The following is a 12,138-nucleotide window of genomic DNA, read 5'->3' as shown; positions in this document are numbered from 1 at the left end:
ACATTATTCAGTGTGTTTTGATGCTGCAAGCAGGAGTTAGTGTGACCTCAGCTGATATAAGATAGATGTTGGTGAGCAAATTAAAGTAGAGCATCTTTTTTGATTCCTACAAGAAATTTCTCTTTTAAAGTTTCTAATTTTTTCTAGATGTTGTGGTATTTTTAAAACCTTCTGTTTCCTTCCATATGTTTTCAGAGAAGAAAAACAAGAACAGTTCCACTCATATAATTTTATATTGTGCTTCCTACTTTATTAGTTAGAGAGAGATTATAAATTCGAATTATTTCCTTTTTAATGCTTAATGAGCCATTTCAAATGCTTTAGTACTCACTTATAAGGACAACTTCTGAGGGTTGCCAGTTCGGCTGGTGTTTATCCTCCTCAAACATAATTTGCATTTTCTTTCTTGTTTCTTTTTTTTTTTTTTTTTTGGCTTTGCATTTCAAGAGAGAGAGAGAGAGACCCCTCCAACGAACCATACAACCACTCACTCTCTGGAAAAGTTGCACAAAGCATCTGGATCGCAGTCCGTTTTTTTTTTGCGGCTTGTTTACAACTGCACACTTGATTGGCTGCTGTAAAAACCTTTTATGCTCGGGTTTCTTTCTAACAGTAAAAGCTGCAGACCTGATGGCCTCCTAAAAGCTAACAAACCCATGAGTACTGGGAGTGTCACATGGCAGGAGGAACGGCAGCCAATTGGGATACGGTCTTGACTTATTAACCATTTTTACATCCATTAATTACAACTTTTACTATGATATAAAGTGATTAAGTTGTCAATTTTATAACTTTAGGAAACATTTTGTGCACATAAATTGCAAAAATTGAGAATATCTTACATCTGGATAATTATAATAGTGGCTTGTTTTATAAAAAGGGTGTGTTTTTGTACCTTCTGCATGATTCCCTTCTCGTAATAATAGCGCAGAGAGCGACTGAGCTTGTCGTAGTTCATGGCTGGACGGTTCTTTTGCATCCCCCACAGCCTGGCGACCTGAGGAGAGGAGAGGAGAGGAGAGGCCGAGGAGGGGAGAGGACAGCAGAGAGGAAATGGTTGTGGTTACTCTTAAAGCAGAGTTCAGCTTTACTGAGGTTCATTTAAAGGTGAGTGTGGGTTATTTCTACGCTTTTGAAGAAGAATCTAGCTGCTCTCAAATGACACGTCAACAGCTGAGAAATGTTTACGTCAGCTTTTTCTTTTCTTTTTTTCATTTTCCTGAAGTTCATACCCCCCCCCTCTCAAAAAAATAAATCATAATCAGACACAGTTGTTTGTAATTCAACGCGGTGGCCACTAGGGGTCCTCGGTGACAAGTCAAACAAGTCCTCATCCCTGTTCTTTTTAACTGAGCAGCGTCAACAACGCCAGGACCAGGGCGAGTCCCCACATGTGGATTCACTTCCTTTTTATGTAACCCATTACCACTTGAATGCAACCAGAGTCCCACAGTGTTCGCAGTGAAATAAGAGTCATGGCTGGTTGTCAGAGGCAGACCATGAAACACAGCCAACCCAACCCAAAATTGAACTCTGGGGCTGACTTGAGGGACCACTAACTCGGATACAAAGAATTAGCATCTAACACAAGATACGATACGGTGGGGAGGTAAATCAAGTCATTGCACAAAAAGGAAGACGATGTTGATGTTGACAAACATAGGAAAGTGTAAAGCTGTGGGGGGTGTGGGGGGAGGAGGGGACACTGAGATTCATGACTCATGAAGAGACAGGTTGTATCCCACAGTGGCCGTCCAGCCTGCAGCCCTGTTTGATCTCTGAGTGTGCTCTCAGCTCTAATTGCTCTTGTAAAAACTCTTACCCCCCATTCATTATTAATGTACAGTAAAAAGATAATGGAAAACACACAACGCAGCAGCAGCAGCTCCCGCCCCCCCGTTATATTATATTAGGACCCCGGCTAAATGGACGGCTCCGTCTAGATAGGTCCAATCAAAGTGCAGACTTAAACATCGCAAAAAAATGTCTCGACTGGAGAAATGTGAGGAGGTGAGAGAGGAATCGGGGGTGTTGGGTGATTCAGCGATAGCGCTTGTCCTTCATTTATCAATCCAGCGTTTCATGTGTTGAATAATGAATGGGGAACTAATGGAAGATGGATCAGAGAATAGAGCTGCGAGGGGAAAGTGGCCAGATCTCACTTCTGATCGCTCTAATCTAGGTAGCGCCTTAAAACCCCGCTAACATAAATCCATTCCGAGAATAACTCCTCCGCCGCCGGCCCCTTATCAGATTCATATTAACGTCATGATCTCTATCAACACTTCTCCACTGTCCCTTAATGAGCCCGTACAGTAATTCAGACCAAAAATAATGTTGATTCGTTTTAAATGGATTGTCTTTACTTAGATATTTGATGCTTTTTGCACAGTTATCAAAGATATTCTAGTATATTTTAGCTGGTTCATCTTTCTGGAGGTCTACTGGACTGAATCCAGCTCAAATAGTCACAGATCCTCTCTCAAAATCTAAGTTAAAGGGACAGTTCAACATTTTGGCAAATTGGCCCATTGCCATAATCGCTATAGACATATTAGTAGGTTCGTTACCTTTAATTGTCGGTGTAAGCTATTTTTAGAACAGCGGAGCAGAGCCATGAGCTGCTCAGAGCTACGCTACGGAGGCTAATGGGATTTCTTGGTACATTCAACACGCTATGAGATAACGTAACGTTACGAGACGGAGCCGTTTTCTAGGTAAATTCGTGCAAAACCACTGATGCGCGTTGCCTTCAGGGACAGTGTTTCAGCAAGCAGTCTCTTCCCAGTCTTCCCAGAAAACAACTCTGTCTGGTAACGTTCTGTTATTATCTCATAGCGTGGTGAATGTGTCACAACTTGTCCACCAGAGTGTTTTGGACTTGTTGGATTGTGTATTTGATGGGAAACCAAGAAATCCCATGAGCCTCCGTAGCGTAGCTCTGAGCAGCTCACGGCTCTGCTCCGCCGTTCTGAAAATAGCTTACACCGACAATTAAAGGTAACGAACCTACTCCTAAAACTATAGAGATTATGGCAATGGGCCAGTTTGACAAAATGTTGAACTATCCCTTTAACAACATGTGAAATGTTCTGATTTCAATAGAAACAATCTGCTCTAAACAGACTGAACACTTCACAGAGTCTACTTCAATAAAATGACTAATCACTGTGTTGAAATGACTGTAATTATTCCGTTAATTCCTGTACAACACCGCCTCCGCTCTGGCTGTAAAAAGCTCTCTTTAAAAAAAAAACCACTTCAGACAACAAACCTCTTCAGGTTCAATGAGTTTGAACTCCATGCCGCGGCCGGTCCAGGCGATGAAGTGGGCATTGCCCGGGTCGTCCAGCAGGGCCACCAGGAACTGCCAGAGCTGCAAAGAGCCGCGGCGTTGGTAAGGCGTTCCCTCACGGAAAACACTGCCCCCCTCCTGCTTCACCTCACCTGGTCCAAGGAGAAAACAGACTGGAGGTCAGCTAAAAGTGTTTTCTCTCTGTTGTGAAATGCACTGTTTATTTGGTATTTGATATCTGCGGCAGCATTAATCTACATCAGACCATTAGGCTTTAATCATTAAATTAAAGCCTAGCGCGCAGTTCTCGGGTTACATGTGAAAACAAGGAAAAGTTTGTAACAGCTGCAAAGCATCTGAACGGTGCAGCGGCCGGTGGTGCATCAGCAGGTCATCTAATCTGATGTTTCGTGTTTGCAAACTGACGTAAACTGAACGAGCTGCTCACTAACAACAGCTTATCACTAGCAGTGTTGAGTTGAGAAGGAAACAGAGAGGAGTGAGAAATAAAATTAAAAGCCCAAAGTGGATGCACACTTCATTTGAAATAAAAAAAACAACACAACACTGTGTATGTGTGTGTGTGTAAATGGACACTGATTCGTGTTTGGTGCTCGGTTGTTTACCGGTCATTGGATATGTTGTACACAAGTGTGGGAACATGAGAGGCTGTGCTAAGTTACTGCTGTTGTCTCCCACAGCAACTTGCACACTTCACTGGTTCAACCAGTGCTGACACCCTTGGGCTCTCCACTCAATCTGCTTTAGTGTCAATCACCGCCAACACCACCACCACGGTGGGGAGGAGGAGTGGGACTGTTCCCAGCGTGACAGGGGAGAGCCCTGCGTTGTGCGCACGGAGAAACCAAACCCACTAACTAAGTTTGTGAGAACACAAAGGGCCGTGTAGCTCTTACACAAGGCGCTCTGACGTCCGTATAGAAGACGATCTGCTGGTTGCAGGTATAGAGATTAGAGTGGGTCCACTGTACGGATAGTGTTTCTGCCGTCATTGGGTGTGCAAATGAAATTGTGTTGTGTGTGCAAGGGGATTATGGGTAGACGGGCCAGCCCTTACCTTCGAACTTCTCTGGAACCACACGAGAGTCGTTTTCAAACAGATAGCCTGAAAGACAAGAGGAGGAATTGTGTTAGGCTTGGAGGGGCCTTGATCCCGGCGCGACTCGGTTGTTCACTTGGGATCGGTGCCAAAGGTTTGAATACCAGCCCAACAAAAATACAAGGACCTATTCACGCATGAATAACATTAAGCCAATAAGTGTGTACTCTTCTTTTCTTTTTTACAGAAGTGGGCCCGGGGCACTTCAGTAACAGGGGGTGGGGGGGCATTTAAAGGGGTCTTGGATCTTTGCTTCCCAGTTTCAGGGCCAATTAACTTCCTTGTAACATCTTCAGAGCCGCTCAGATGTCCTGAACACAATTGGCGAATAAGAATTTGCATGACCCCAAAATGTTGCGACAAACAATGGAAGTAAGAGGAAGGATTGTTTTCCCTTTTCCTTTTTTTTTGTTGTTTTTTTTGCGCCGGGGAAATAAATGTGCTTTCTTTCCAGGAGTTATGTTTATTCAGGGATTCTTGAGGCAGGGGTGAGCCGGGAGCCTCTGCCAATGGAAACATAGGCACTCGGGCTGGTTAGCCAATGGAAACACGGACAACTCTCCGCTGGTTAGCCAATGACCACAGAGATTTAACCAGCTGAGGGCTCGGTGCAGATAAAGGGGATGAAGAGGTTGGAGGTTGGGCACAGTTTTGGAGCTGGTGGTGGTGTGAGAATTTGGATCTAGATTACCTTCATTGCTGTGCTGGGGGGTTGGGTAGCCCTCGTTGTGGTGGTACATGGAGGGGCAACCAGGCACATCTGAGACAGAAACACAACAACACATGGATTTAGTTCAGAAAATATGATGTTTTTTATGTTTAAGTTAAAGAAACAGAGCAAAAACTGCACAAAAGTGATGAAACATTAAACAAAGGAAGTCGCTCACTCATCCACCATCTGTGTGTGTGTGTGTGTGTTGTAGGCTACAGATATACTGTGTGAGCGCTGCAAGGACGAACGCAGCATTCATCATATCACTTCTCTTTGTCTCTGCTGATATTTTTAGGCCCCCGTGAACGAGACGAGAGCACCTTCACCAGAGCAGAACACTGGTACAGTATACAGTGTCTGCACTTTGTCTGGTGGCGACAGCAGCAGCAGCAGCAGCAGCAGCAGCAGCAGCCAGCCACTGTCTCCAATAGCACGCATTCACGAAAATAGATTTTTTATATTCCGCCCTATAAACCTTCAGGCGAAAATCTGTGCAAGCTGGGACGCTTGTATCACAACACAACACACTCACATTTAATCTCTGCAGCGACAGCATTGTGCTCGGCTTCCTGTGACTTCACCTTTATGTGTGTGTGTGCACAAAAAAGAAAGAAAAAACAGGCGTGTCACCGACTGCTCTGGTGTTTGTCCGTTTTTGTCTGTCAACTGTTATGAACGAGACAAGCGAGAGAATAAAAAGTGTAAAGGTGCAGCTCTCTGCCTCTGGCTCTGGCTGTGAGTCACTGGTGGGGAATGCAGCTGCAGCGCTGCGACTCTGATAAGATGCCAGTGGGGGAAAATCAAACCCTCCGTTCCGGGGCAGCGGCACTCGATCATACTGTAAATAATATGTCTGCCAGAAATGGCAGGGGAGTGATGGGGCAGATTGGGTGTGAGAGCACCGGGGGTTAATTGTGCACTGAGTGGCATGACCATTTTGTGTCTTTCATGCGACACAATAGCAGTGATTACTATCTGAATAGGATTTCATATGTGAAACTAGGCGTACTCTTTCTTTAGCCGGCTTTTTTTTTAAACAGGATTCACTGGTGTTGTTCTGTCTCTCTTTTTACAAGCTGTTTACTTCAATACACCTCTTTTGTACGCTCCATTACCATGTCGCCATTCACCTTACAATTTAGGCGGGTTGGGTTTTTGTTTTTTTTTCCTTTCAAATTCAATGACCATGAATGAATGACATAATAAATCAGCAGCAAATAAACAACAGTCACAAGAGCCGACGTGGCGGCGTTGCTTTTTATAAACCATTTAAATGCCTATGATTTATTTTAGCAGAGAGCATTCATCGAAAAGCTCTTTAACACAAATTATCCAATTAACTGCCTGAAAGAAACTGTATTTTTCACTGGGCCTGTTAATTAAAATGACATTATTCCATTTATATGGAGTTAGATTAAGGTTTCTCATTTGCAGCTGATGCTTGTCATTAGATTTTTTTTTAAAGGCTACCTGGCATCCCATGACTAATCCCTTCAACAAATTAATGTATTACTATTATTATTTGCTCTCAGACATCATAAAAGGGAGGTTTCGGTGAAACAGACTCATATTCTGTATCTGTCTTCCTTGTGTAGGGCGTGACGCCTTCGCAGACGTGTCGAGCTCTGCAACAACACGGCGATGAACTCTGTAATCTTTCACGTGTGATCTGCGTCTGCACTGCAGTCGGTCAAACTCGTATCAGAGACACAGGAAACCCCGCCAAACGCTACTTTCTCCTCCTCCTCCTAGCAGTTATCCACAGAAAAAACATCCTTTTGTACTTTCCCTCTGCCTTCCTCAAGGTTGTTTGATTCTTTGTCAGTGCTCTCCGCCCCCACCTCCCCCACCCCTTCTATCAAAGGTGAGAGTATGAAAACATTGTGGGTAAGAGGAATTAGGCTGTTTGCATGGAAGCTCATTGCACTGTGAGTCTGCTGCAGGTGAACGAGGTCACAGTGCGTTTGTGTGTTGTTGTTGTTGTTGTGTTGTATTTCTCGCTCCTTGCTCGTTTTTAAACTCATAGAGCAAAGCAGAGGAGCTGGTTTCTGTGCTCTCCAGTTGTTGAGCTTGTTGTTAAAGCCCCTGAGCTGGCCACCCCACCCCACCCTGCACCCATCACCCCACCACTCCTACTCCACTCCCTCCCCCCTCCCTCCCTCACCCTCCTCTCCCAAAGCCCAGCCAGTGAGAGGTTCGGGTTACTGCGGCCACGCTCATTTTTCCATTATGAGTTCATCTGCCTGCAGAAAAAGGAAGCCGCTGGTGCAACCTGAAACCCTGGAGCACTCCACCGGGGACTCTAGTCTTTCCAGTGCCCTCCATTTTCTCAATGAAATTCCTCTGCCTCTGTCTCACAGAGAGGAGTGCAGCGAGGGAGGGAGGAGTGTAGCTGCAGCAGAAAAAAAAAATACTTTTTTCCCCCTTTTTCTTCGCAAAGTGTCAGAGAGTTGAAAGGAGGAGTTTTGGAGGCGGGGAGGGAGTCGGGTAGGAGAGTCTTCGTACAGTGAAGAAGTTTGTTTTGCCATTTGGACATTTTGTTCTTGACTAAGTTGTGCACACGAGGGACGGTTTGTCTCTAAAGGGACTTTTCTGAGTCAGAGTACAATTCAAATCTCCATTAAACTACTACAGCGCCGTTTCACAGGTGCATAAGTCTGAGTCTATTCCATAAACTAGTTTGATATTTCTTTATTTGTCTTGTTTATAACCAAAACAGCTTCCATCTAGAGAAGAATAAATGGTAACACTTTACAATAAGGGTCCCTTAATTAACGTTAGTTAGTACATTATTAAGAATTAATTAACTGTTTACAGATATATTAATAATCATTATTATGTATTACTTAGGATTAGGAAACAATAATTAATGTAGCCTATTAGTAAGCAGTTAATTAATGTTTACTACTTAAAGTTAGTTCATGAATTATTAAGTTGAATAATGTAACTAGTTATCATTATGTATGCATTACTCAGCATTAATTAATCCATTAGATTATATATTAATGCTTAATGTACTAACTAACGTTAATTAAGGGACCCTTATTGTAAAGTGTTATCGAATAAATGTGATAATTTGAGCTTTTCTTTGTCTTTTCTATTTAAAATAAATCAAATAGCAGGAAGTGTTTGTGTGCGATGTGACTCACCAGGTTCGTAGGTGTAGTCTGTGGGCTCCTGCTTGACCATCATGTGGGCCGGTGGGAACCTGTGTGGATGTTGGTGCGGGTGTGGGTGTGGGTGTGGATGTGGATGCGGATGGGGGTGCGGGTGTGAGTGGGGGTGGGGGTGGGCTCCGTGACCGTGGCTGTGGCCGTGTGCCGCCGCTCCGCCGCTGGCGTGGCCCGGCCCGGCCATCTGGGCCGCCCGCTCGTACAGCGGGTCCAGGTACTCCTGCTTAAAGCTCTGCTGCAGGTAGGGCATGCAGGGGTCCGAGTGCTGCCGGTGATAACCCCCGTTGCCCCCGGTACCACCACCGCCTCCTCCTCCTCCTCCTCCTCCCCCTCCTGGCCCTGCACCTCCTCCTCCACCAGCTCCACTGCTGCCATGTCCGGCCGGTGCAGACGGCATGCGCTGGAAAGCCTGGCCTGGTGGGGGGAACTGGGGGCACATGGGGTCTCCTGAGGGGCCCTGATACCTGGAACTGAGAAATGAGACACAGCAGCTCAGATTAGATCAATTCTTTTTTTTAAATTTTGTTTGGAAAAGGCATTTTCCATCAGAATCAACAGCACAAAAATACAAATTGGTATTTTCCATAGTCCTCTTCCTGTTTATGCAACCATTTGAACCATTGAAGAATTTCCTTCGCGGTGAATAAAGATCTATCTATCTATCTATCTATCTATCTATCTATCTATCTATCTATCTATCTATCTATCTATCTATCTATCTATCTATCTATCTATCTATCTATCTATCTATCTATCTATCTATCTATCTATCTATCTATCTATCTATCTATCTATCTATCTATCTATCTATCTATCTATCTATCTATCTATCTGCATACGGGTGAGCAACAAGAGACAACGAAGGACACAGTTTGTGTGGTAAAGGACAGATCTCCTAGTCCTTCATGAGCATCCATTGTCACTTTCCTGAGAACATGTCCTTGTATTATATTCCACTGAATATGAAAGGTTTAGCACATTAAACTCTCTCTTCAACCCACATGCTTACAACCTGCATAGTTGCAGTTTCTGCATCAACATATTAACAATCTTAAAAAGACATCTAATAAAGTGAGAGAACTTGCTTATTGTTATTTCCATCAGGGATCATACAAAGTCTGCTGGAGTCGGGTTATAAATTCAATCAATTTTTCCCAAATTTGATAAAACTTGACCTTTTTTGTTGTTGTTTTTTTGGCTAATGCGGTTCGATTGTGTTTGGTTTGTGCTGTGTCACCTGGTGTTGATGGGGTAACTGTTGCTGGGCAGTGGCTGGGAGGTGGCGGCAGGGTTCATGTAGCCAGCGTCCGGCCGTCCGGCGGTGGCTGTGGTGGCTGTGGCTGTGGCAGGTTTCGGGGAGTAATGCTGCTGCATGGGGGACATGGGGGTCCCTGGGCAGGAGCTCTTGGCCCCTCCTGCAGCCCTTTTCTGCTCATAGGCACTGAGAGAGAAACACAAACATGAACGCACTCATTAGGACTCACATCCGTGCACATGTCACAACAACACGGCTGCAACTGGTTTTACAAGGGTTTTTTTCAGTCAATACAACAAACAGAGCTAATGGGAGTTGTTGGGTGGTGGTCAATATAATGTGATCAGTGTTTTAGCAGCGCTGACTTATTCATGACAGCTGACCAGTGTAGTGTTGCATCATTAACAAGCATAGCTGTAAAATACAGAGATGATTGTCTCATGTCTCTCTCTCTTTGTCCTCCTCAGTAACAATGGACGTCAGTAAAAAAGACACAGAGACTAAACATCTCCAGCTCCTTGATTCAATTTGAACAAATCTTCCAAATAAAAAGCTAAAAAAAGAAACGACGCCTGGTGCAGAGAAGGAGGAAGAGAGACGTTAGGAGACGTTAAGAGTCTTTTCTTAGCTTGATTTGAGCTGCCAAAGAAAGAAATAACATGAAGAGACAGCTCCTCTGAGAACATCTGGCCACATGTTGTGTGAGTGAGTTTAAAAGTAGAAGGAGAGAGAGGCTGCGCTGGGCTTTGGTACGTGCAAATTTCCATAATGTGTTTTGATAGAGTCGCACAAGGTGAGATGGGACTACGGCCAAGTTGATAAGTGTTTCTTGGAGAGGAAGGAGGGGTTGGGGAGTGGTGGTGGGGGGAGAGGGGGAGGGAATGGGGGGTGTAGCTACCTGGCATAAAGGCACTGCTCTCCACTGGGGTAGCTGAAGCTCTGCTTGTGGCTACAGGACTGGCTGGGGTCGGAGCCCGGGCTCTGCGGTTCCTTCTTGATAGTGACTGGAGGGCTGTGAAACGCCACCGCTGTAAGAGACAGTAAACAAGAGGTGAGGGTTGGGGTTGGCACATATACACACACACACAGACACGCACACACGCACAACTGGCTTTGTGTATTCTCTCCTCATTCAGCCCTGCCCCGATACTACTGTCGTTAGGCTCAGAGGCAAAAGCAAATAGTTCTGTCTGCGCAGGAATCTCCTTTACGTGCCAGCCAAAATGCTTAAGTGATTGTCAGCTGCACAAACCGAAAGGGCAGCAGACAGACAGACACGAATAAACACACAGACACACACTGAGAGGAGCAGGCACACACAAAAACAACACACAACACACACGCTCACACACGACTGCATTCCAGCAGTCATTTGGAAGTGTCCTCGCCCACTTTTCCCTTCACTCCTCCAGACACAACAGCAGCCAAAACTTCCTCTGTCAAAGCCGAGCTCGAAGCTAAACAACTCCACGGGCCAGAGGGATGTCGGTGCGCTGATGAAAGCCAATGTCACACCTCTGTTAGGACAGCGTATACACTGATTGTGCGTCGTCTCTGCATTCTTTCCTATCGGGATCCAGATGTTAACAGCCGGCCGGCCGGCGCTGCTTGTATAGCTATAAGGCAACACAAAGGGGGGGAGTGTATGATAATCTGATAATGCCACGTAGTCCCGCAAAGTCCAAAATATTTAGCAACCACTGAAGGCATCCAGTCCAGCGTCCAGGCTGTCTGTCAAAGCCGGACTGCTGGAGGGGACCTTTTGCCTCCACGGCCACAGAAACCACCCAAAGTGGAGCTTCAAACTGCGCCGAGGGCTTGTGTTTATTATATGAGGGGAGGTTTTCACCCGGAGAACTGTACAGGATGTTTTTCTGGTCCCGACAGGGTAAACAGCAGCAGCTGTGCACTTCCAGCTGGGGAGGCCTGTATTTATGTGTGTGCAAGAGTGTGTATTAGTAATCTCAGCCAGTCTGTATCGACTTGTGCGCGTTTCAATGTGTGCGTGTGTGCGTGCGACTGCTTTTAAGTGCATATCTATGTGTGTGTGTGTGTGTGTGTGCAGTGGGTGTGGAGCTGACGGAGCAGGCCACACTGAAAGCTCAGCCCAGGTAATTACATACTGTCGTCCATTCACAAAAAAGACGGAGAGGGGTGGAAGAAAGAAAAGAAAAAAAAAAGGAAAAAGAAAAAGTCTGGCCGGTCGAGGACTGTTTGAGGCCGAGACGACCGACCAACCGCTGCTCTGAAGGCGAGAGATAGAAAGTGAAAAAAAGGGAAGGAGTAAAAAAATAGAGTGAACAAAAAAGATTATAGTGACATAACCACAAACAGCCTTGAGGTTCTGCTCTTAGTTACAGGCTCTTGGGATTTTCCCTCAACTCTGACTATTGATAAAGTTGTCTTCAAAACTGTCTCGGGAGTAGAGAGTTTAAAGACTTAAAGAGGTTTTTTTTTTATTGAGTTCTTCAACTAATCAAAAAGTGAATCAACAAAACTCCCATAATTCCTGATTCCTGCTTCACAAACATGAGGATGTTTTTCACAATAGTTGAATCAGTGTCTAAATAAAACCAGTTTGAT

The 12,138-nt window shown here is 45.0% G+C and overlaps 1 protein-coding gene across 1 annotated transcript in view; it reads right to left on the bottom strand.

The window, feature by feature from the left end:
- etv4 (ETS variant transcription factor 4) overlaps positions 1-12,138 on the bottom strand; it is a 35,756-nt gene that overhangs the window by 1,895 nt on the left and 21,723 nt on the right. The window contains exons 5-11 of the mRNA XM_085761843.1: positions 10,454-10,583; positions 9,538-9,741; positions 8,277-8,770; positions 5,107-5,175; positions 4,374-4,421; positions 3,275-3,447; positions 896-997 (exon numbers count right to left, since the gene is read on the bottom strand). Coding sequence (XP_085617969.1) covers positions 896-997; positions 3,275-3,447; positions 4,374-4,421; positions 5,107-5,175; positions 8,277-8,770; positions 9,538-9,741; positions 10,454-10,583 — 1,220 coding nt within the window. The remainder of the gene's footprint in view (positions 1-895; positions 998-3,274; positions 3,448-4,373; positions 4,422-5,106; positions 5,176-8,276; positions 8,771-9,537; positions 9,742-10,453; positions 10,584-12,138) is intronic.

This window comes from Trachurus japonicus, chromosome 19 (assembly GCF_045865225.1).
Source record: "Trachurus japonicus isolate A0001 chromosome 19, Traja_1.0".
Classification (NCBI taxonomy): domain Eukaryota; kingdom Metazoa; phylum Chordata; class Actinopteri; order Carangiformes; family Carangidae; genus Trachurus; species Trachurus japonicus.
Note: the sequence above shows the minus strand (reverse complement) of the source record. Positions and strands in the feature narration are given on the sequence as shown.